Source organism: Gobio gobio (assembly GCF_949357685.1).
Source record: "Gobio gobio genome assembly, chromosome: 22".
Lineage (NCBI taxonomy): Eukaryota > Metazoa > Chordata > Actinopteri > Cypriniformes > Gobionidae > Gobio > Gobio gobio.
Genome location: NC_137118.1, coordinates 16570132 through 16592744, shown reverse-complemented (window position 1 = coordinate 16592744; position 22613 = coordinate 16570132). Strand labels below are relative to the sequence as shown.

At 38.7% G+C, this 22613-nt stretch overlaps 3 protein-coding genes across 3 annotated transcripts in view; all 3 read right to left on the bottom strand.

Moving 5' to 3' along the window:
- LOC307119164 (solute carrier family 2, facilitated glucose transporter member 11-like) lies at window positions 1-10637 on the bottom strand (the record flags this gene model as incomplete). The annotated part of the gene is made up of 12 exons (XM_079805243.1): window positions 1-207; window positions 3167-3294; window positions 3391-3466; window positions 4348-4449; window positions 4578-4688; window positions 4918-5108; window positions 6061-6209; window positions 6810-6939; window positions 7025-7149; window positions 10029-10189; window positions 10445-10543; window positions 10614-10637. The coding sequence occupies 12 exons, from the start codon at window positions 10635-10637 to the stop codon at window positions 1-3; spliced, it is 1503 nt and encodes a 500-aa protein (XP_079661369.1).
- Window positions 10638-10932: 295 nt separating this feature from the next.
- ska1 (spindle and kinetochore associated complex subunit 1) lies at window positions 10933-19983 on the bottom strand. Its single transcript, XM_079804178.1, has 7 exons — window positions 19837-19983; window positions 17506-17595; window positions 17101-17225; window positions 16432-16535; window positions 16126-16266; window positions 11940-12109; window positions 10933-11669 (listed from the first exon to the last, which is right to left on the bottom strand). Exons 2-7 carry the CDS (start codon window positions 17591-17593, stop codon window positions 11521-11523), a joined length of 777 nt encoding a protein of 258 aa, XP_079660304.1. The 5' UTR covers window positions 17594-17595; window positions 19837-19983; the 3' UTR covers window positions 10933-11520.
- Window positions 19984-20663: 680 nt separating this feature from the next.
- The window catches only part of smarcad1b (SNF2 related chromatin remodeling ATPase with DExD box 1b), a 28392-nt gene continuing 26442 nt past the window's right edge, over window positions 20664-22613 (bottom strand). Inside the window, exons 21-23 of the mRNA XM_079804392.1 lie at window positions 21269-21451; window positions 21050-21165; window positions 20664-20974 (exon numbers count right to left, since the gene is read on the bottom strand). Of these exons, the coding sequence (XP_079660518.1) occupies window positions 20913-20974; window positions 21050-21165; window positions 21269-21451 (361 nt within the window). The 3' untranslated portion in view covers window positions 20664-20912. The remainder of the gene's footprint in view (window positions 20975-21049; window positions 21166-21268; window positions 21452-22613) is intronic.

Sequence of the window (22613 nt, the reverse complement as noted above, 5' to 3'; positions counted from 1 at the left end):
CTAAAGCTTGGTCTGGATGTCATTGATGTGTATTGAGCTCAGTTTAGACTGGAGTGAGTTTCTGCGTTTCAGGTGCATTCTCTTAAAGTCCTCTGCGATCTCCAGAACAGTTTTATTCTTCGTCTCAGGCACGTGGAACCACACAAAAACCCCAGAGAAGAAGCAGAACACAAAAAACACGAGGAAGCAGAAATAATCCAGATGCTCCTGCAATTGGAGAAATACATTAGTAAAAAAAAAAAAAAGCTAACGGTGCAAATAGGCATGTTTTCAAATGTGCACCCTATCATGTCATCTTACACTTATACCGACACCTAGTGGTGTAGATGTATGTAAAAGCATACAGTTTTCAGTTACAGATTCCATTGTTGTAATGCACTGTTCACATTAAAGGTGCAGTGTGTAGTATTTATGAGGATCTATTGCCAGAAATGCAATATAATATACATAACTATGTTTTCAGTGGAATATAAAGACCTTACATAATGAACCGTTATGTTTTTATTACCTAATGCTGCGTTCACACCTAACGTGAATAGAGCATCTGGAGCGAGTGATTTCAATTTTAAGTCAACGTAAAGACGCGTTGACGCGAGTCTGGAGGTCCTGCGTTTTGCGTGGCGCGATTCCGCCTGCTTCGCGCATCCAGTTCGCGCGAATGGAGTGTCTTGCGCGCTACACGCAAGTGGTGCTTTTTTTTTTAATCTGAACTTTGGCATCAATTTGCACCGTGTTAACCAATCAGGAGCCTGATTGCTGCGGTCATGTGGTAAAGTGACTTGATGAGAAACCCTGCATAATTTTATTGTTGTGTCACAAAAATTTTTGTTCCAAGACTTTTTCAGGTGAGAATGTAGTTGTTTAAAACTCAAATCTGTGGTTTATTTATAAAGAGAGCACCTATTTAAAAAATGAATCTTGCGATTTTGGAGTTGTGAGATCCAGGCGATCACCGGGCGCTCAGCGCTCATTAACCCCGGCGAGAGCAGCCTTTCCTCGGCCAGTCCTTCTGACGTTTGCTGCCGGTTCGGATGCCTCTGTAGTGGTTAAACATGAGATAGAATTCGTCTTGTCTAGATCTAACCGGCGATCTTTGGTGTCATGAATCTATAATTTGTTGTCTGCCAAATCGTTTTTAATGAGGGCAAAGAGAAGTTTCATAACTTAATTTTTTAGGATATTTAAATATACATGCAGTGAAGAAAATGTAGGGTAGTGCGTTGCCTGGACCACATTTGTGTGGCTATTAATGTTTAATATATTTTTTTAATGAAACTGAAAAGAGGCAGAGTGGTGTTTTATGATTTCTCCTGGAGCGCCTTAAAGGGGTGGTAAACCACGATTTCACTATTCTAACTTTAGCTAGCGTGTAATGTTGCTGCTTGAGCATAAACAACATCTGCAAAGTTACAACGTTCAAAGTTTAAAGCAAAGGGAGATATTTGCTTTTGAAGAAATCAGTTTCTAAGGACTACAGCAAACGGCCAGTAGGCGACTACAGACATTCCTCCAGGGTTGGTGACATCACCAGCCTCAATATTTACATAAACCCCTCCTCCGAGAATATCACGGAGGAAAACTTCCACAATCTTCGCGAGTTCAACACAGGATTCACACAACGGCTTGTCCTGAAAGCTGGATTTAAAAACAGAAGCTGTTTACGGGCCACAACCTGTAAGTCTGATTTATTTTTCATCGATGTGTTTTCCTGTAATAGGTTAATTGTACGTTGTAGCAAGGAAGTAAATAGATGACAACGCTGTTCTGCAAACCAGTCTGTTAAATGCTCATTCATACTTAACGTTATCCGACGAACGCCTACCGTCACAAACACTAACGTTTATATCTCAACAGCGAACTTGGCATTAGTGTAAATGATTCTTTGATTAGAGCTTTTATGTATTATTTATCTACAGGCATGCTAAACATGGTTCTGTGTGTGATTTGGCTAACTTACTAGTAAAGCCAGTGTTTAGTGTTCGTTTTGGGTTAATAGTTCTTGAGACAGATATTTGGCTATAATTGTTCTAAAAATACAAAAGTGCCATTCAGTAGCGATCACTATAGATCTGCAGTCTTTACTCTTGAGGACTGAACAGGTTCTGCTCGATCATCTTCACTAAAATGTTCTGGGTCTGATTCGGGCTCATATGGTTTTATTGACGCCATTGTTTTTAATACTGACCAAAGCACAGCCTCCAGGTAAGGGGCGTGGCGTTTCCGACAAACGTGCACTAGGCGGTTAGCGAATCACAACACACTGGGCCAGCTAACCAATCTGAGCCCATCGCGTATTTTTGAGGGACTGGCTTCATACAACCCGGAAACCATCAGACCGTTTTTACAAGGAGGGACAGAGCAGTGTAGAATAAAGGTCAAATATATGAAAAATAACGAAGCATGAACACGTTACAGTACACCCCACAAACACAATCAAGCCTTCAAACGAATGTGTTTTACCACCCCTTTAAACGCGCGTCTATTTCGCTTCAAACGCTCGATTTATTCGCGTTGGACACGCGAATGGATTCAAAATGTTCAAGCGTCCAACTAGACCTGATTTTGACGCTCTATTCGCGTTTGGTGTGAACGCAGCATTAGAATGAGCCATTTCTATCTAAATACATTGCGTATCCCCTTACATTGAAATCGCCATTTAGCTGTGTCATGTTTCTACAGTAGCCCTAAACGGACAAACTTCTCTACAGAGCGCTAGTAACTCTGTGCTCTCTCCGACGATTATATTTTTGTCCTGTGTCGGCCACCGTAGCTTCTCTATGTGCTTCGAAAGGGAGGGGTGAGCTTTGGGCGGCTGCAATACACAACCTCACAGCTAGTTGCTGCAAAAATTTAAACACTGCATCTTTAGTGCACCCGTAGCCCTAATTAATTTATTCCTTAAGTGAAAGTGGATGACCGGAGGAATAACCAAATTAAATTAGGAGTATTGGTAACTGGTCATGTGATCTAAAAATGGCATGCAGCCTCCATAAGGAGACCCTCTCCATGTAAAATAAAACCGTTTTTATAAGACTACTAATATGAGTAGAGTCTTCATCTCATGTGAGATTACATGTTTAAAATGACGCACAATTTCTGCATGAGTAACTTCTCAGCAAAAAATAGGTCATAAAACTATTAAAATTCTAGAGACGGACCAGCTCACCACTATAAGAGGAAACAACATGCCCACTAGGAAGAGTCCAACCCAGTTGAGGATGCAAGCCACCTTGAATGCTGGAGGTTTATAAGACTGTGTGAAAATCTCACCAGGAAGTGGTGCTGTCACCCCGGCTGTGGAAGAGAGAATTCACAATATTTTTGAGACAATAGAGCCACATTCACAAGTCTGAGATGCGCTCAGAACGTCAGAAAAATGTGTGGATGTACCTGGCCCGCTAGAGAAGAAGAAAATGTAGGTGAAAATAAGAATCATGCTGCAATATGGCATCCAGGATACAAAGTCCTATAACAGAGCGAGACATATCCAATCTCATGAATAGTTTCATTTCATGTAAACGGTAGCTTGTTAGTCATAAATAATCAGTTCATTTAATGCTCATTCATTGGTTTTTCTTTGATGTGTACCTCATCTGTTCTTTTTCCTGATTTTTCTATAAAGAAATAAACCACTTCAAACTGTCATTCAAAACCCGTAAAAAAACACAAAATATGTGGATATATGTACATGGTTTTCTGTGAATAATGAGTTCAATTGTGTCTGTTCCTCACACAGAAGACATGGAATAAAGCACATGAGTTATATCTGAACTACTGTACTTTAATATGTTTTAGTCATTTTTAAGATTGACAGCTCCAGTCCGGTCACTTTCATTACATTAAAAGAGCAACCCGGAATTTGGTGGTTATCTGTGAATAACAGCCTTAAATTTCAGCCTGTGACTTAAGACATTGAAAAAAAGTACATCAGCTATATGTACTTTCATAACTTTGTCACTTTTGTATACGGAATGCAGTCTGGCAGATGCTAGATATTTTACTATAAAGTTTTAAATATGGATATTTTTCTTAAATGCATCGTTTCGCTTCAGAAGGCCTTTATTTACCCCCATGAGCCGTGTGGAGCACTGTCACTGCCATTATAAAGCTTGGAAGCGTCAGGATATTTATTAATATAACTCTGATTGTGTTCATCAGAAAGAAGAAAGTCATATACAACTAGGATGGCTTGAGGGTGAGTAAATCATGGGGTAATTTTCATTTTAAAGTGAACTAATCCTTTAATAACTGCATTAGCCATGCACACAAACTATAACTTGCATTCTCATTCAATAATTAACCACACAATGTATATCATTGCAAAAAACAACAACAATGAGACTAAACCTGGAGGTAAAGTGTGATTGTGAGCAGGGCAAGCGAGGCCGCCATGCACAGGTAACCCCTAAAGAGAAGCACTCTCTTCCCTGTACTCTCAATGATCAGCACCTGGATAAAAATAACACCGTAAACAACACACAAAACAAACAGAAGGTTCCTTTAAACCAGGTCACTTCATATTTTGAGCTAAGATGAAATATTTGGGCTCTGGGTTGAGGTGGTAAAGAGCGGCTCACACAGCCAATGGAGGTGGAGACTTCACAAAGGCCTGTCCCAAGGGCGGCATAGCGCAGGCTTTCCTTGGCAATACCGGCAGCTTGAAACACATCAAACGAATAGAGATAGACCTGCAAAAACATAAATTACAGGCCATATGAACATTATTATCTTTAAGTTCTATTACTCATCTTTGAAACTGAATGATGAAAACAAGTGTGGTGGAAAATTCTCGTAATGTGTTTTCTGTGCTGTGTGAAGTCAATTTCCTGAGCAGACTGTGGCATATGGCTGTGCGTTTTGACAAAATCATTTTTGGATTGAGCAGGTGCGGGCGGCTACGTGTCTTTTTTGACTCACAGCATTGATGCCGCAGAGCTGCAGAGTGATGAACGTGACGAGGATGGTGAGGAGCTGCCAGCGAACGTTCTGGTCGAGGAAGAGGTCCATGAGCCCCTGGATCTTCACTCCCTTCAGGGTGGTGTGTTCAGCCATCATCTCCTCCATCTCTGGTCCAGGGTCTATTTTAGCCCCCCACAGTCTGTGCAGAGCTGAGCCATAACAAACATCATCAAACAACTTGTCATGCGTTGCGTTAAAAATACCGTTTTTCACACTTTGGCTTGAGAAGTGTTAGCCTTTATGAAACAATATCAATTAAAAGTTTGTGGTTGGTAAGAATTTTTTATGTTTTTTAAAGAAGTCTCTTCTGCTCACCAAGGCTGCATTTATTTAATCAAAAATACAGTAAAACAGTAATATTGAGATTATTACTACAATTTAAAATAACTGTTTTCTATGTGAATATATTTTAAAATGTCATTTATTTCTGTGATTCAAAGCTGAATTTTCAGCATCATTCCTCTAGTCTTCAGTGTCACATGATCCTTCAGAAATCATTCTAATGTGATGATTTGCTGCTCAGCATGTCTTATTATTATCAATGTTAAAAATATGTTTGCTGCTTAATATGTTTGTGGAAACCCTGATACACTATTCAAAAGTTTGGGGTAAGTAAGATTAGAAAAAGAAGAAATAAATAATTAAAAAGTGTTACAATGTCACAAAATAGCAGTACAGAAATTATACTAATGTTTCTATCTGAAATACAGTGTATGCCGTTCCTTTGAATTTTCTATTCATCAATAAATCTTGAAAGTATTGCGGTTTTCACAAAAATAAAAACTGTTTTCAAAACTGATAATAATATGAACTATTATTAATAGCTGAACACCGTTAATAATTGATAAATGAGCAGCAAATCAGCATAATAAAATGATTTCTGAAGGATCATGTGACACTGAAGACTGGAGTAATGATGCTGAAAATAAAATATATTTTTTAAAATTGCAATAATATTTCACAATATTACTTTTTTAATGTATTTTATAGCCTTGGTGAAAATAAGAGACTTCTTTCAAAGACATTAAAATCTTATCTTAATTCTTCCAAACATTTGACCGGTAGTGTATGTGTAAATGTCAAGGTGTCTGTGGTTCTGACCCTTCTCACAGCCGTGTTTATCTGCCTTCTCCAGCAGGAGGTACCGTGGGGACTCGGGAAGAAAGGGCAGAGTTAGAAGCTGCAGGAGACCAGCCACCCCACTGAAGGCCAGCAGCCAGACCCAGCGCTCCTCCGTGCCTAACACCTCGCTGACACACACACACAAAACCAAAGTTTAAATCTTTAAAATATGGATGAAGACGACGTGTTGATTTAAGTATTCTTTTGGTTAACACATGAACAGCGAAAGTAACAGAAAATGTTACAGGAAAATTAACCTGCTGTTAAAGGGATAGTTGACCCAAAAATGAAAGTTAGACCATGATTTACTAAGTCATCCTAGTAGGTGTATATGACATTCTTCTTTCAGACGAATACAATCGGAGTTATATTAATAAATATCCTGGTTCATCCAAGCTTTGTAATGGCAGTGAATGGCTGATCTGTTTTGAAGTTCATAAAAGTGCATCTATCCATTATAAAAGATATCCACATGGCTCCGGGTGATTAATAAAGGCCTTTTGAAGAGATGCATTTGTGTGAGAAAAATATCCGTATTTAAATGGGGTGGGGAGATGCACTTTTATGGACTTCAAAACAGATCAGCCATTCAGGACATTTTTTTTTTTATATAACTCAGATTGTGTTCGTCTGTAAGAAGAATATCATATACACCTAGGGTGCCTTGAAGGTGAGTAAATCATGGACTAATTTTCCTTTTTGGGTCAACTATCCCTTTAATGACCCACCTAATCCCAAGTAGCTGACCGAAGAACTTCCCCAATGAGACAAAAGAGGCCACAGACACACCAACCATCCCACGCAGCCTCTTGGGGGCGCACTCCAATATATACATTGTGTGAACAGTCAAACTCACACCTGCACAGACATCACACAAGTAGTTTATATAGAAAGAAAGCATTTCATAAATCAGAGAATGCATGTACAGATTTTTCCAACGCACCAGCGTTGAGGCCGTATAGAACTCGTGCCACCATGATCATCTCAAACGAGAGGGCGGTTTTACTGAACAACATCAGGACAGCACCACAGATTGCCACCACATTGTTCAAAAGCAGAGTTTTCTTCCTATGAAGGGTTAAAAACACACACTGTAAAAAAACAACAACAACAACAAAAAACACTCAATTGATGGTCCTTGTACAAGAATTTAAATATTTAAAATTGACCAAAAACCGCAATGGTTACCAAAATTGAAAACTGTCATTTATGCACCCTCACGTTATTCCAAACCCGTGTGATTTGTATTTCTTTCCTTTTTTTTAATGCCATGCCAGCTTCTATGGCTATGTTCATGGTGAGAGACAGGTTTAATTATTAAATAATACAACTAAATAAGATGTTTTGGTAACACTTTCTATGAAGCCCATGCTTATAATGAATTATAGCCCTATTTATACTTATTTATAATTAAGTATTACTATCCTATAAATAGATTTATAAAGACCTATACTACCTTATAAGAACAGTTATAGTTACATTTATATTATTTTTTATAATTATAAGTAATGCATTTGCTTTTTCAATGTGCATGCTCTTAATACATTATACTGATTTATAAATGCATGGTATTGCTTATAGCAGTTTGGAATTATACTTTTAAAATATTGTTGCAGTGTTTTTCTAGTATGTAATATTAAAAAGGATACAGTTTTTCAACTGTTTCAAAAAATAGGCTGAATATAAATGTAACTATAACTTTTCTTATAATGCAGTATAGGTCTTAATTGATCTTTATAAATACATTTATAAAAAAAATAGTAATACTTATAAATAAGTATGAATGGAGCTATAAATCATTATAAGCATTGTCTTCATAGAAAGTGTTTTTTAGTCAATTAAGTCCATCAAAATATTTAATGTGTATGATTTTTTCTTTCATTGCACACAAAAAGAGGTGTTTGGCAGGATGTTCATGCAGCTCTTTACCATTTAATGAAAATGAATGAGTAGGGGCTGTTAAGGTTCTAAAAAAAACTATAAATGTAGTGTAAATGCTAAATGTTTCAAGTTTTTTGAAGCCATACATGAACAATATAGAGCACAAGTCATATATAAACTACTCTTATGGTGCATTGTCATTTTTTAAATGTGTCATCTTCTGCTCACTTTTCACATGGAAAAGAGCAGCATGAACATTCTGCTAAATTGCTTTTTTACTACAGATGAAAAAAAACTTCATACAGGTTTGTAACAACATAAGGGTGACTAAATGATGATGGGATTTTCATTTTTGGGTGGACTATCCCTTTAAGAAAATGAGCCAGAGTGTTTACATTTTAAATGTTTTGCTCTGCCAACTGGGTTACTGGAACAGAACCGAACCTGAAGAGGCTTAATCTAGGATAGACTGGTTTAAAGAAATATCTATGGCTATATGTTCCCCATGGCATCATTTCAGGTCAATTCTGGAATTAAAAGCCCATGTTGCTCATTGAATTGCTCCCATTTGGTTATTTATTCACATGCTAAGAATGTTTGAAACCAAAATGCTTCTGAAAATGCTGAATAATGGGCTGTGGAAAGATCCATGTTAGGATCTAGTTACATAACGTTCAAAAGGTTTTTTTTTTTGTTATCTAAAGAAATTAATAATTTATTCAGCAAGGATGCATTAAATTGAACATAAGTGACAGTAAAGGCATGCATCATGTTTCAAAAGATATATATATTTCAAATAAATACTCTATATATAGCCCATATATAGATTATACAGTATCTCACAAAAGTGAGTACACCCCTTTTATTTCAGCATCCATGTATATCTTCTCAAGGGACAATATTATAGAAATAAAACTTGGATATATTTTAGAGTAGTCAGTGTGCTGCTTGTATAGCAGTATAGATTTACTGTACTCTGAAAATAACTTAACATACAGCCATTATTGTCAAAATAGCTGGCAACAAAAGTGAGTACACCCTAAATGAACATGTCAAAACTGTGTCCAAAGTGAACCATTGTTATCTAGCACTGCCTTAATCCTCCTGGGCATGGAATTCACCAGAGCTGCACAGGTTGCTCTTCCACTCCTCCATAATGACATCACAGAGCTGCTGAATGTTAGACAAATGGTGCTTCTCCACCTTCCGCTTGAGGATGCCCACTGGTGCTCAAGGGTACATACTTGGCCACTCCATCATCTTTAGCTTCCTCAGCAAGGCAGTTGTCATCTTGGCGGTCTGTTTGGGGCCGTTATGTTGGAAAACTAGTTATCTAAAGGGAGGCCATCATGTTCTGCTTCAGAATGTCACAGTACATGTTGGAATCCATGTTTCCCTCAATGAAGCGCAGCTCCCCAGTACCAGCAGCACTCATGCAGCCCCAGACCATGATGCTACCACCACCATGCTTGACTGTGGGCACGACACAATTTTCTTGGTACTCCTCACCAGGGCGTCACCACACATGCTGGACACTATGTGAGCCAAACAAGTTCATATTGGTCTCATCAGACCACAGGGCATGGTACCAGTAATTCATGTTCTTGGACAGGATGTCTTCAGCAAACTGTTTGCAGGCTTTCTTGTGAGCCAGCTTCAGAAGAAACTTCCTTCTGGGACCATGCAAACTGACTTGCTGCAGTGTGCGGCGTATGGTCTGGGCACTGACAAGCGGACATTCTTCTTCTGCAACCTCTAAGCAATGCTGGCAGCACTCATGCATGTGTTTTTTGAAGCCAGCTTCTGCACCTGCTTGTGCACCCTTCTGCACAAATCTTTACTGCTATACAAGCAGCACACCGACTACTCTACTAAATACATAAAACTTGGATATATTTTAATGTCCCATGAGAAGATATACAATTATAACTTTTGAATGTTTTTATCCATATCGTGCAAAACAACATTGAAGCCCATTGACTGTAATAATATGAAAAATACAAACTATCCCTGTAACAGACAATGCCCTGACTGGGATATCCGCTATATCGACGCACTTCCAGTACCTTCCATACAAGCCTGCCAGATGTCCAGCATACAGGGTTCCGGCCAGTCCTCCGATGCAGTATATAGACACAATGAAGGACCAGATGAGCGACAGCTCCCAGGGCTCAAGAGAGTGGCCATAACGCTGCTGGCAGGTGCTGTTCACCAGCTCTTTAATAAACTTGCAATGTAAGCACAAGCCTCAGATGATTATGCCATTCATTTCATTTTATTGAACCACAACGTTTCACAGGTTAGCACCAACTCATAAGCTCTGATATGTATTGATTCTTTGATCCTTTGGGAAAGTCTCATCTTAAAGACAGCAGCAGAAATGCATGGGATTAATACTGATTACCTCCAACCCCCCTATTTGCAGCTCAGGAGAGACAGTAAATCTCCCTAAGACACTTTATATCCAAACAAAGGTACTTACAAGTGATGGCGAGTTCAGGACAGAGATATGGAAGCCATACTGGAAGGTCCCTCCTATTCCTGCTATGAAAATGGCTGCAACAAGCACAGGACTTCCCGCCTGCAAAAAAGGAAAGATTTTTGTGAAAACTGGACAACCAAACCATCATGTAATTTAACAGTTAACGTACCAGTTGTCTTAAAGCATCTGTCATCGTATGTGCAAGTGCAGTGTCCTCTACATGGAGACTTGATCAAAGATTTTTAAAAAGCAAATGATGACAAAGCAAGAACAGAAATGTCTAACTTACTGTTGATGTGCAACTTTTCATGCTCGGTTGAGTTTTTGGTGAGAAAACGGGTAAAGTTCACTAGTCGGCCTCATCTTCACACGTCCCTCGGGTACTGTTAACTGAAGCCGTTTCATTTGTCTCAAAAATTAATAATACTAAAATGTCACTACAGCAATCTCGACAACTTTTGAAATGACACTGACATTTGAGATGAGGTTAAAAATACTGCAATTTATTTTTCCACTTCCCACCAATATAAATAACACAGCAATCAATTTATAATTTCATCATCACAGATAAAGTGACCCTTCCAAAACATCAACTGTGTATTCACAAAGTCAATTTTCTAATGGGTTTTTTAGAACAGGATTTATGAGTAAATTAAGTCTGGTTTTGACATTGATAGAAGAGATGTTTGTTCAGCAAAATAATGAGTTTTTGTACTACAACATAAATTAAACGAAGTTGTACCTCAAATGTGAATTCTGAAAATTATTAGCAACATTTTGAGCACATAACAGTTTCAACATTTAATGTTTGACTGTGTGCAATTGTCGTAGAACAAAATGTGAAAGTTTCTTTGGGTAAAGTTAATAGAACATATTTTATATATAAATCCATCTCTATATATCAGGTTTTAGGTCTAAAAACAGTACGTAAGGATGATTTGACAAACCATATGGATCCTGAAGTTCATTCCACAGCAAACAGCTCAAATAAAATAAAAAAATCCTTTAGTGCACAGTGCCTTCAAAGAACTCCATTCAAAGCGATGTGGTGATGATGATGTGGGCGTCTATGACCCTTATAGCAGGATGAAGCGTGTGAGACCACCACCTCTGACCTCCTTCAGACGCTGGCAGTGGCGTAGCATGTTCAACATGCCCACAAACCGTTTGTCCACTTTCAGCTGGGTGAACTCTCTGATGTCTTGCTCCACGATGAAAAACTGACCTGTGGGAAACAAATAAATGGTTGATGGAAAACCTCAGCCAATAAGAGCTTATTAAATACCAGACCAGGATAAATGACCTTAGTTATCAGAGCACTTCATGTTCATTCACGCACCAGTTCATGCGCCTGTGGCATTACGTTTTTTTTTGGAGCAAACAGTTGACTCAATTCTCAATATGACAAGACTGTTAATACATGATGGACTGCAGAGCTAAATTAGGTCAAATAAGCCTTTGACCTGCGGCTCCAGAACAGATAAAACTGTGATACCTTTTGTGTCTTTTGTCTCTTGGTCTTTAAAGCGCTGGTGGAGCGTGCGGGACACGTTATTCAGGGTTTTCACTGACTGATGGAGGATCTTATATTTTGCCGTCACAGCTGTGTTGATGCTTTGCACTGCTGCGTTCAGCTGGCCGTACGTCACACGGCCTTTCATGTACCTGTGACAGCATAAGTGAAGTTGAAGAAACTCCAATAAATTGCATGTGAATTGCAAACATTTGAAAGATGCTCAATCAAAACAGAATCTCATCATAAATGTTCTCTGGGATACTAGATTCTGATTGGTCAATTGTGGCATTCTTGTTCCAAAACCTAGTGAACTCCCTTCCTTTTTACTGCCTGCATAGAGTATGTCTCAGGAGCGTAACCACCATAGACATTGAGGGGGACAAGCTCCCCCGAATAATTAGAAATGGCCAAATATCTAATTGTGTGTGTTTCAACCCCAACATAACCGAATTTGATGTGACAAGAAACGTTATGCATTTTTACATATTAGGCAGACAAAAATAAGAGTGAGTGTGTGAATATTTAAAAAAAAATATTATTTGTAAATAGTTTACTTCATAAGTACAATAGAACTGGAACTTGTTCTTATTTCTTTTTCTTTATTTCCTTAAATCCCTTCTAATCCTCTAAGAATGAATTCCTATAAATAAACCAATAAGACCAATGACAATTAACCAATGACAACATGACACAAGAGACTAGCGTCTTGGGTGGAGCTATGGGGTCAGGCGCTGAAGCAGTCTCTGGATGCTGGTCAGTGGACAGGAGATGTCGCCGGACTCTGGACGTGGGCAGGAGACGTCGCTGGACTCTGGACTTGGGCTGTGGCAGGGCGTTCGTGGCATGAACAAATCCTGACATGACATGAGTTGGGGTGTGGAAACATTCTGGTGTGGAGTGCACTGAGGGATTGTGGGGCTATCTCTCAGTGCAAGTTTAATGATAAAGTTTAATGACAAAGTTTAATGATAAACATGAACATATACAAAACAAACAATGACTTGACTTGAAACATGAACGGACTTGACTTGAAACATGAACAGACACTCACCAACAGTGGGTTACATATAACAAAGCTAGACAAGGGAACATGGCAAACACGAGGGCTTAAATACACTCGAGAACTAATGACACACCTGTGAACAATCAAGACAATGAACCAGTGACAACATTGCTGCGTCCCAATTTGCATACTATCCGTACTAAATAGTATTCGAAAAAAGAATTAGTATGTCCCAAATCGTAGTATGTTGAAAAGAGTATTCCAAAGATTCCCGGATGCTTTACTATTTCCGGTCAGAATTCGAAGTGCAGATCGATGCGCACTCTAACGGCTGATATTGCCCACAACCCATTGCGAAAACTACAAACGCGGATAAAAAGTGTTAAAAAAACTACAAACATGACGGTTACGCAAGTCTGACGGCTAAGTAGAGAGGATTAGATAAAGGGGCTTGAGTGAGCAATTATCAGTATTTAACCTGACGAAAAGATATTTATTCAATGTTAGCCACATTATATTTCACCTGCAACAGCATTGAGAACTTTTGTAATGATACGTTTGGCCATTAACTTTGCAAACACATGAGAGGAGTCTCTACATTAAAGACCCACGAATGGCAGATCAACGTGCTACTACATTTCTCTCCGATACGGTAGGAAATTAAATTGAATGTGGAGGATTTGAACTGTGACGATGATTGACAGGGCAGTTAACATTAAACGGTGACGGGATGCACGTAACTAAGCAACAGAGTCCGTTAAAGATGACGAAGTAGTACGTCCCAAAGCTTGCATACTTTTCTGCTACACACTCAAAAGTATGTACTTTTTCTTCACAATAAGAGTACATACTTTTAGGACGTAGTATAAGTAGGCGAATTGGGACGCAGCCCATGACACAAGAGACTAGGGAAGCACATGACAAGATCACATGAGGGAATCACTTAACTAACAGGAACCATAAATATACATAATAAAGGCTAGATGTCTCGTCTGCGCTGCTGGCCAATGGAGGTCGATGTCCGCACCTGGCGGCCATCTTGTCACAGTCAGCTCGCTCACTCGTAACATTGTTTTCATGGTGCTTGCACTTTTTAAATAACCATAACTTGCAAAATCTTCTACCGATTTTCAAACTGTTTGGTTTGTTATAAACGGCAGAGATGTAGTTACGACACTGCATTAGGGCTGTAACGATTTGACCAAAAATAAAAACCTCGATTAATTGAACATTTTATCTCGATTACGATTAATGAACGATTATTTTGTTTTTGTTTTTACATAAGGTTAAGTAAGTTCACTGATAAGGTTTGCATGCAAATATATTCTACTATTAAAGGTGGATTTTTTTTTTCTAATCAAAAAGTGCATTTCTTTGTGATTTTAAAGTAGGCTACTTGAAGGAAACGGTTGACTTTCAGCAGTTATTGTCTATGGGGCAGATTTCTGCTTGTTGTACATCAGATACAGATAAATTAAACACAGTAGGCCTACATTACATTTATTTGAATGCATTAATGAGAGAGTGATTGTGTGTGTGAATTACTCATACCGTCTCTATTCATTATGAAGCTGTGGTTTGTACTTACTTCAAAGGTATTAAAATATATGCCTATAACGGTTGAGTTTCTAAGCTACTTTAGTGACTTTACTTTAGTCACAGGACAGCGTTGACACTGCGTTTCTGCACTGCTCTCTGCGCGCGATCTTCACGTGATGTGCGAGCTTCTGTCACAATATATCAGGCATTAGTTCAACATAATACACATCTGATGGTCGAAAACTGGCAGGGCTTAAACCACGTACAAATGACAAAGCTTTGTGAGGACGCAGGTGAAAGAGGTCTGCCTTTAGGGCGCGCGCGTTGTCAGAGACGTGACGCGGCTCGGCTCTCTGTGTCACAGAAAAAATCTGAGCACTGAACGGATACATTTTGCGTAGTGTTGTTTTTGAATAGTGCACAATCGCTTTAAATGTTGAAACTGGCAAGCCTTTAAACGCATGTACTTGACAAACTTTATGAGCATGAAAGTGAAAGCGATCTGGCTTCGGGGCTTGCGCACGCCGTCTGTGTGTGTGTGTGTGTGTGTGTGTCAGAGCGTAGGCTATAAGAACACCAATTAACTTACCTGTATAAACTGTGTAAAACATGCAGTTACTATAGTGATTCTGGGCATCTATAAACAGATAACTGCTCCTGCATCTCTCTGTGTGCCTGCAAACTGCACTTGTTGTGACTGCGGGGCGGAATCACGTGAAAACCGAAATAACCGGCATGGGAAAAATATGTCGGTTAGAGGTTCTGAATGTCGGTTTCGGTTATTTTTCGATTAATCGTACAGCCCTACACTGCATACTTATGAAAAATTATTGATAATTTGTTCAAGCATCCATAATTATAGCCACGTTAATGACGTTTGTAAGAAACCAAACCATTTTTAAATCCGTCAAGATTTCAGTGAGATACGAGTATTTGTGTTCGTGCAGATCACTCGCCTTACATCAGGTACCACAGAGCCCTGCCTGTGACAAGATGGCCGCCGGTGATGACGTTAGAGACTCTGCCGTAAGACATCTAGACTTTATTATGTATATCTATGACAGGAACCATGACTGTGATCAACTTCAAAATAAAAGACATGAAACATGAACAGGAAACAAAACCAAAACACACCGTGACAGGTGCAAAAAAATATTGAGAAAATCGCCTTTAAAGTTGTCCAAATGAAGTCCTTAGCAACGCATATTACTTATAATGATACATTTTTGATATATTAAAGGAAAGAAATTTACAAAATATCTTCATGATCTTTACTTAATATCCTAATGATTTTTGGCATAAAAGAAAAATGTATTGCCACAAATAAACCTGTGTGACTTATGGTTTTGTGGTCCAGGGTCACATATTTGGTAAAATAGACCAATTTGCAAATTGATTTTCCATACATTTCTGGTACTGAACAAAAAGGTCATCACTGCATTCTGGGATTGTCAAAAGAATCTCAAAAGGTACCATAGCTTTCAGAACAGCCTTTAAATCAGGATCCCGCCTACTATGCTGTCTAGTTAGGTGGTTCACTGGGTTTTGGAACACAGCTATTGTTTACTGTTCTTTACTATATTTGCTCACAGAGTTTGTTTAGACAGGTTTGGAAGGACTCACGGTGGTATGCTGTCGAACTCTGGGACGGTAATGAACTCCATCTCTTTGATCTGGTAGCGCTGAGGTTTCCTGGGCGGCCCCTGTTCCTGAGGGGCGGGGGGCACATCTGCCTGCCTGCTCTGAACTGCCACCTGTCCCCCACTTAAGACAAAAAAAAGTCATCAGTTTCAGTCAAACAGAAGCTGGCTGAGGCTTTATGTTGTTGAGATTTTTGTGGTGCTTCCTAATGATGAAGCAAACTGAATAAGGCACCATCCCACAGTGGTATAGTTAGGAAAGAGAGAGAGACACAAAAATAGGAAATACCCTTGCGGAGCTGCTTGTTGGCCTCTTTTGGGCATGTGCGGAGGGGTGTTGTTCTTGAGGTGTTGGGCATCCTGTACGTCCTCATGGAAAAACCCTTCTAGATCCTGTTGACAAGACAATTAAAAGATTCATAAGATCTTTATTTAAAAGATCTAAATTTAGCTTTAAACATATGCGCTTTTCAGAAAAAGCTCAGTTTCTCACATCACTAAATGTTACAATTACTAGTAAGGATTCAGTATATATCGGTCACCATAATAGTCAATATATGTTCATTTTTAATGTTATCGACCCAATAAGAAAACTTGGCCGATAAAAAGCTGATAAAAAACACTCCAAATGCGCACTGTTCGACATGATGGTTTTGAATTGCTTGAAATATGATTGGAATTACTTTAAAAAAGGAAAATACAGTTAAGTGCAACATGTGCAGCGCAAGTCTGTCATATAGGCTACATAAGATGGTAAAAATAACATTATAATTGTGTGCTTGGGACATGGCTTTAAATGGTGAGACTTTTTTTGTAATCAGGCTCTTAAAAATGATATAAAAATTTGGATATATCAGACAATATATTGGTTATCGGGCAAAATGTTCATATTGATGCATCCCTAACCATTACAGAGATTATCTACAAAATAAAATTAATATGAATGAAAATATCACACCGTTAAATGCTTCAGCAAGTCTCTCTGCTGGCCCACATATCTCTCAAAGCGATCAAGAAGCTCATTGATGGCAGTGACTTCTTGTTCGATTTTGAGAAGAGTGCCCCGTTTGTCTGGATCTTTTGCTAAAGAAAATTCACATGAGACATACCGTAACGAATCATACCACCAACAAGGAACACAATTTAAAAGGACAAAATATAAATCAAGTTATGACCTCATTCATTATTTCAGATTAATGGGTAGAGAGGAACTGAATTTTCGGCACCAGAAATATCAGTTATCCCAATTTAATTTGCAATTATTTTCATGTTTCCGCTAAATGAAGACTAATTTCGTTTTTTGGTAAATTAAAAAACAGGTTTCATTGCATCAGTAGTGACAGGTACAGTAAATGCAGCTTACCAACAGCTCGAAGCTCCAGGAGTCTTTTAATCATGGAAATTTTGTTGTTAATATGTTGTGTTACCTCTTCAAGCTCACAGTGATTCATTTCTTTAAAAAGGAGATAAAAAGATTAGAGGTCAACAAGAGCATACAGTGAGGAAAATAAGTATTTGAACACCCTGCTATTTTGCAAGTTCTCTCACTTAGAAATCATGGAGGGGTCTGAAATTGTCATTGTAGGTGCATGTCCACTGTGAGAGACATAATCAAAAAAAAAAAAATCCAGAAATCACAATGTATTATTTTTTAACTATTTATTTGTATGATGCACCTGCAAATAAGTATTTGAACACCTGAGGAAATCAATGTTAATATTTGGTACAGGAGCCTTTGTTTGCAATTACAGAGGTCAAACGTTTCCTGTAGCTTTTCACCAGGTTTGCACACACTGCAGGAGGGATTTTGGCCCACTCCTCCACACAGATCTTCTCTAGATCAGTCAGGTTTCTGGCCTGTCGCTGAGAAACACGGAGTTTGAGCTCCCTCCAAAGATTCTCTATTGGGTTTAGGTCTGGAGACTGGCTAGGCCACGCCAGAACCTTGATATGCTTCTTACAGAGCCACTCCTTGGTTATCCTGGCTGTGTGCTTCGGGTCATTGTCATGTTGGAAGACCCAGCCACGACCCATCTTCAATGCTCTAACTGAGGGAAGGAGGTTGTTCCCCAAAATCTCGCAACACATGGCCTCGGTCATCCTCTCCTTAAGTGCAGTCGCCCAGTCCCATGTGCAGAAAAACACCCCCAAAGCATGAAGCTACCACCCCCATGCTTCACAGTAGGGATGGTGTTCTTGGGATGGTACTCATCATTCTTCTTCCTCCAAACACGTTTAGTGGAATTATGACCAAAAAGTTCTATTTTGGTCTCATCTGACCACATGACTTTCTCCCACGACTCCTCTGGATCATCCAAATGGTTATTGGCAAACTTAAGACGGGCCTGGACATGTGCTGGTTTAAGCAGGGGAACCTTCCGTGCCATGCATGATTTTAAACCATGACGCCTTAGTGTATTACCAACAGCTCCTCCCGTGAAGTTCTGGGCTGATTTCTCACCTTTCTTAGGATCATTGCGACCCCACGAGGTGAGATCTTGCATGGAGCCCCAGTCCGAGGGAGATTGACAGTCATGTTTAGCTTCTTCCATTTTCTAATGATTGCTCCAAAAGTGGACCTTTTTTCACCAAGCTGCTTGGCAATTTCCCCGTAGCCCTTTCCAGCCTTGTGGAGGTGTACAATTTTGTCTCTAGTGTCTTTGGACATCTCTTTGGTCTTGGCCATGTTAGTAGTTGGATTCTTACTGATTGAATGGGGTGGACAGGTGTCTTTATGCAGCTAATGACCTCAAACAGGTGCATCTAAATTAGGATAATAAATGGAGTGGAGGTGGACATTTTAAAGGCAGACTAACAGGTCTTTGAGGGTCGGAATTCTAGCTGATAGACAGGTGTTCAAATACTTATTTGCAGCTGTATCGTACAAATAAATAGTTAAAACATCATACATTGTGATTTCTGGATTTTTTTTTTCCGATTATGTCTCTCACAGTGGACATGCACCTACGATGACAATTTCAGACCCCTCCATGATTTCTAAGTGGGAGAACTTGCAAAATAGCAGGGTGTTCAAATACTTATTTTCCTCACTGTATATTCAAAGACAGGCCATGCTTAGGACTGTAACTACCCTGCCTAATAACACCCTGAACAAGCCAGATATTCATAGCAACGGCCTAGCAACCCCGTAGAGCACCTCAGCAACAGCCATAACTCTAAACACCAATAACTCAGAGCTCATTAAAACACTGGTAAAACCGTAGAAACCTTAGTCTCAACCTTGCAGAATGCAAGTACACAAGTCATGTAACACAATAATAATTATAAAAAATATTATATATAAATTATACATTATAAAGCTTTCATGGAAGGCTTTATAATTCGTTCTTCTTTTATTTTTGTCTTGATTAACTTATTTATGACGTGACGTGCATATCGCACACCGCCAGAGCCAACGGCAACAACAACAAATCAAGTGCCTGGAGCACGGCACTGCACACATAAAACACCGTTTAACAGTTCTCCTTCTGACTTAATGATCTGTTACATACATGAAATATGGTCCACAAACACCTCTTCCACAGTGTAAATATAAAAGAATCCTAAAAAGACAGTAACGTAGACAGTCCCGTTTTGTATTGGTCTCAAAACTCTCAATCTAACGATAGTTGTGGATAAATCGGCAACATTAACAGTTAAGTAAGAACATGCAAACACAATTAATGATGCTTACCTGTACTATGGATTTTTATGGGGTTGATTAATGATATATTTCAGTAAGGGATGTACTGTGTGTGAAGTCAGATCGCGCCAACGTTTGAACCTTTTACGGTCTATGGTTTGAACCTATGGTTTGAACACACACGCACGCGCAGAAGGCACTTTGTGATTCGTCCACGCACTTTCGTCAGAGAGAAACACTTCAGCATTTCTCACACATTCACGGTAATAACTTTTATTGTATTTTCTTACACTGACTCTATCTTGATTTAATATGTAATTAATAAGTCTTATTTTTTGTTAATACTGTGCAATATATGTTTGTATGTTCGGTTTTTCACCGAATATGTCTTTATATTACTGTTAATTAAATAACTGAAAGGAGCATTTTAAAATGAAGATTAATTTAGTTTTAGTACTAGCTAAATTGCGTGTATTCTTCCAGATTTCATTATGTTTTGCCTCGTTTTTATTTATTAATAACCATAAATTCAAATAAAGCATATTTTTCAGTGTATAGATAAATATATGAATGACTTAAAACATTTGGATTTGATTGTTAGTCAAAGACTATGACAACAATGTTGTCTGTATTAACAAACTGAAATAGAGAAAGTGCTTAATTTATTGAAGCATTTGTTTTAGGCATTGAGTCACACTGTAGGAAACCAGGGCCATGGAATTTTCTGGACAGGTGAAGATATCGTGAGTGACTGAGGTAATTTTCACCTGTAAATTGACTGTGACCTTATCTAGGACCAGATCCAGATCGTGACCAAAACCACAATATCAAGACTAACTACAGAAATGAGCAAATAAACAAAACATTTTTTTTTTTTTAACAACAAAAATGTTTATTCAAACAACTGTAGATTTAAACCTCCACAAACACAAAAACAATCAAACAAACACCACAGTATTACAGTTGTTTTTCCAAGTACAGTAGAAATGTAAACATATTAATTTGAACCCCACATTTTTGCAGGGGTTGTAGGAAAATTCAAACTTAAATGTGCTACAGTACTTCTTTTCTTTCAGATTCAGTCAAGTGTCACAATATCACAGTACGTTTGGTGCCTGAGCCAGATTTCAGAGTCCAAGAGAAGCTTTGAGCAGCGAGGTCATATCATCAGGTAACGTGTCCTCTTCATCTGGAAGAACAAAGCATATTTGCATTCATTTTACAATAAAACACAGGTGTTTTCAAATAAAGAAAGTGTTCTCACCCTCCTCAGTTGTAGTTGCGGTCATCTCCTGCTCTAGTTTGAGTTTTCTTTCTCCAATTCGAAGCATGGCATCCTCTATGGAGTCTTTACTTATCAGCTTGATCACCTTCACCGTCCTTTAACGGGACAAATGCACTCAGATATAAAAGCATGAGGACAAAATGCCAGTGAAACCACAGAAAAGAATACTGTGGGATACACATGTGCAAGGTCCCTTACTTGGTTTGTCCCACCCGGTGGCAGCGGCCTTCTGCCTGTTTGTCATTGTAAGGGTTGCAGTCGATATCGTGAAGGATGACCACATTGGCTGAAGTCAGGTTTATGCCCAGCCCTCCGGCTCTGGTGGACAGCAGGAACACAAATATATCCTGGTCTGTGTTGAACTGGTCAATCAGCCCAATTCTGTAAAAGCCCAGTGAGATTTACAGTTAGTGTCCATTTACTTAATTTGCATTTAGAAAACACTTTTTCCATCTGAAGTGATTTACAGTACGCTAACAGTGGCAAAAGTTCCTGTGGATCACAGGGTTCAAGAGTTAGTTCATCTAAAAATGAAAATTCTCACCCTCATGTCGTTACAAATCGATAAGACCTTCCTTCATCTTCGGAACACAAATTAAGACATTTTTGATGAAATCCGAGAGTTTTCAGACCCCTCCATAGACAGCCATTTAATAAACACTTTCAAGGCTCTCCCCATTGGCCGATGCTGTTCACGTGAGCACCACAACGCATGTGTGTGATGCTGACCCAGGAGCTGGCCGATGGTGAGACGGCGTTCTGACATAGAACTCAGAAGCACTGTGCTGTATTTACAATGTAAACTACATAGGAGACTGACAAGGAGACTTGTTAGTTTTTTTGCACACAAAAAGAATTTTCGTTGCTTCAAAAGATTAAGATCGAACCACTGAAGTAACATGGACTATTTTAACAAGGTCTTTCCTCCCTTTCTGGGCCTTGAAAGTGTTAATTAAATTGCTGTCTATGAAGGGATCAGTATGGAAGCCCGTTTCCGCCACTAAATAAAAGAATAAAAAGAGTAATTGCGACTTAGAGTAAAATCTCCGAATTCAGACTTATTATCTCACAATTGCAAGTTATAAAGTCAGAATTATGATATATAAACTTGCAATTGTGACATAAAGTCACAATTCTGAGATATAAACTCGCAATTGCGTGATATAAAGTCAGAATTCTGAGATATAAAAAATTCGGACTTTTTTTTTCAGTCAGAATTGTGACTTTATATCACGCAATTGCGAGTTTATATCTCAGAATTGTGACTTTATATGACACAATTGCGAGTTTATATCTCAGAATTGTGACTTTATATCACACAATTGCGATATCTCAGAATTGTGACTATATCACGCAATTGCGAGTTTATATCAGAATTGTGACTTTATATCATGCAATTGCGAGTTTATATCTCAGAATTGTGACTTTATATCACACAATTGCAAGTTTATATCTCAGAATTGTGACTTTGTATCACACAGTTGCGAGTTTATATCTCAGAATTGTGACTTTATATCACGCAATTGCGAGTTTATATCTCAGA

What these genes read in the sequence shown, in the direction of transcription:
- ska1 (XM_079804178.1), bottom strand. Translation starts at nt 17,593, where the DNA reads ATGAATCACTGTGAGCTTGAAGAGGTAACACAACATATTAACAACAAA. An exon ending in CCTGGAGCTTCGAGCTGTTG is followed by an intron (nt 17,226 to 17,505) that starts GTAAGCTGCATT and finishes AATTTTCTTTAG; the next exon opens with CAAAAGATCCAGACAAACGG. An exon ending in CAACAAGCAGCTCCGCAAGG is followed by an intron (nt 16,267 to 16,431) that starts GTATTTCCTATT and finishes TTTTGTCTTAAG; the next exon opens with TGGGGGACAGGTGGCAGTTC.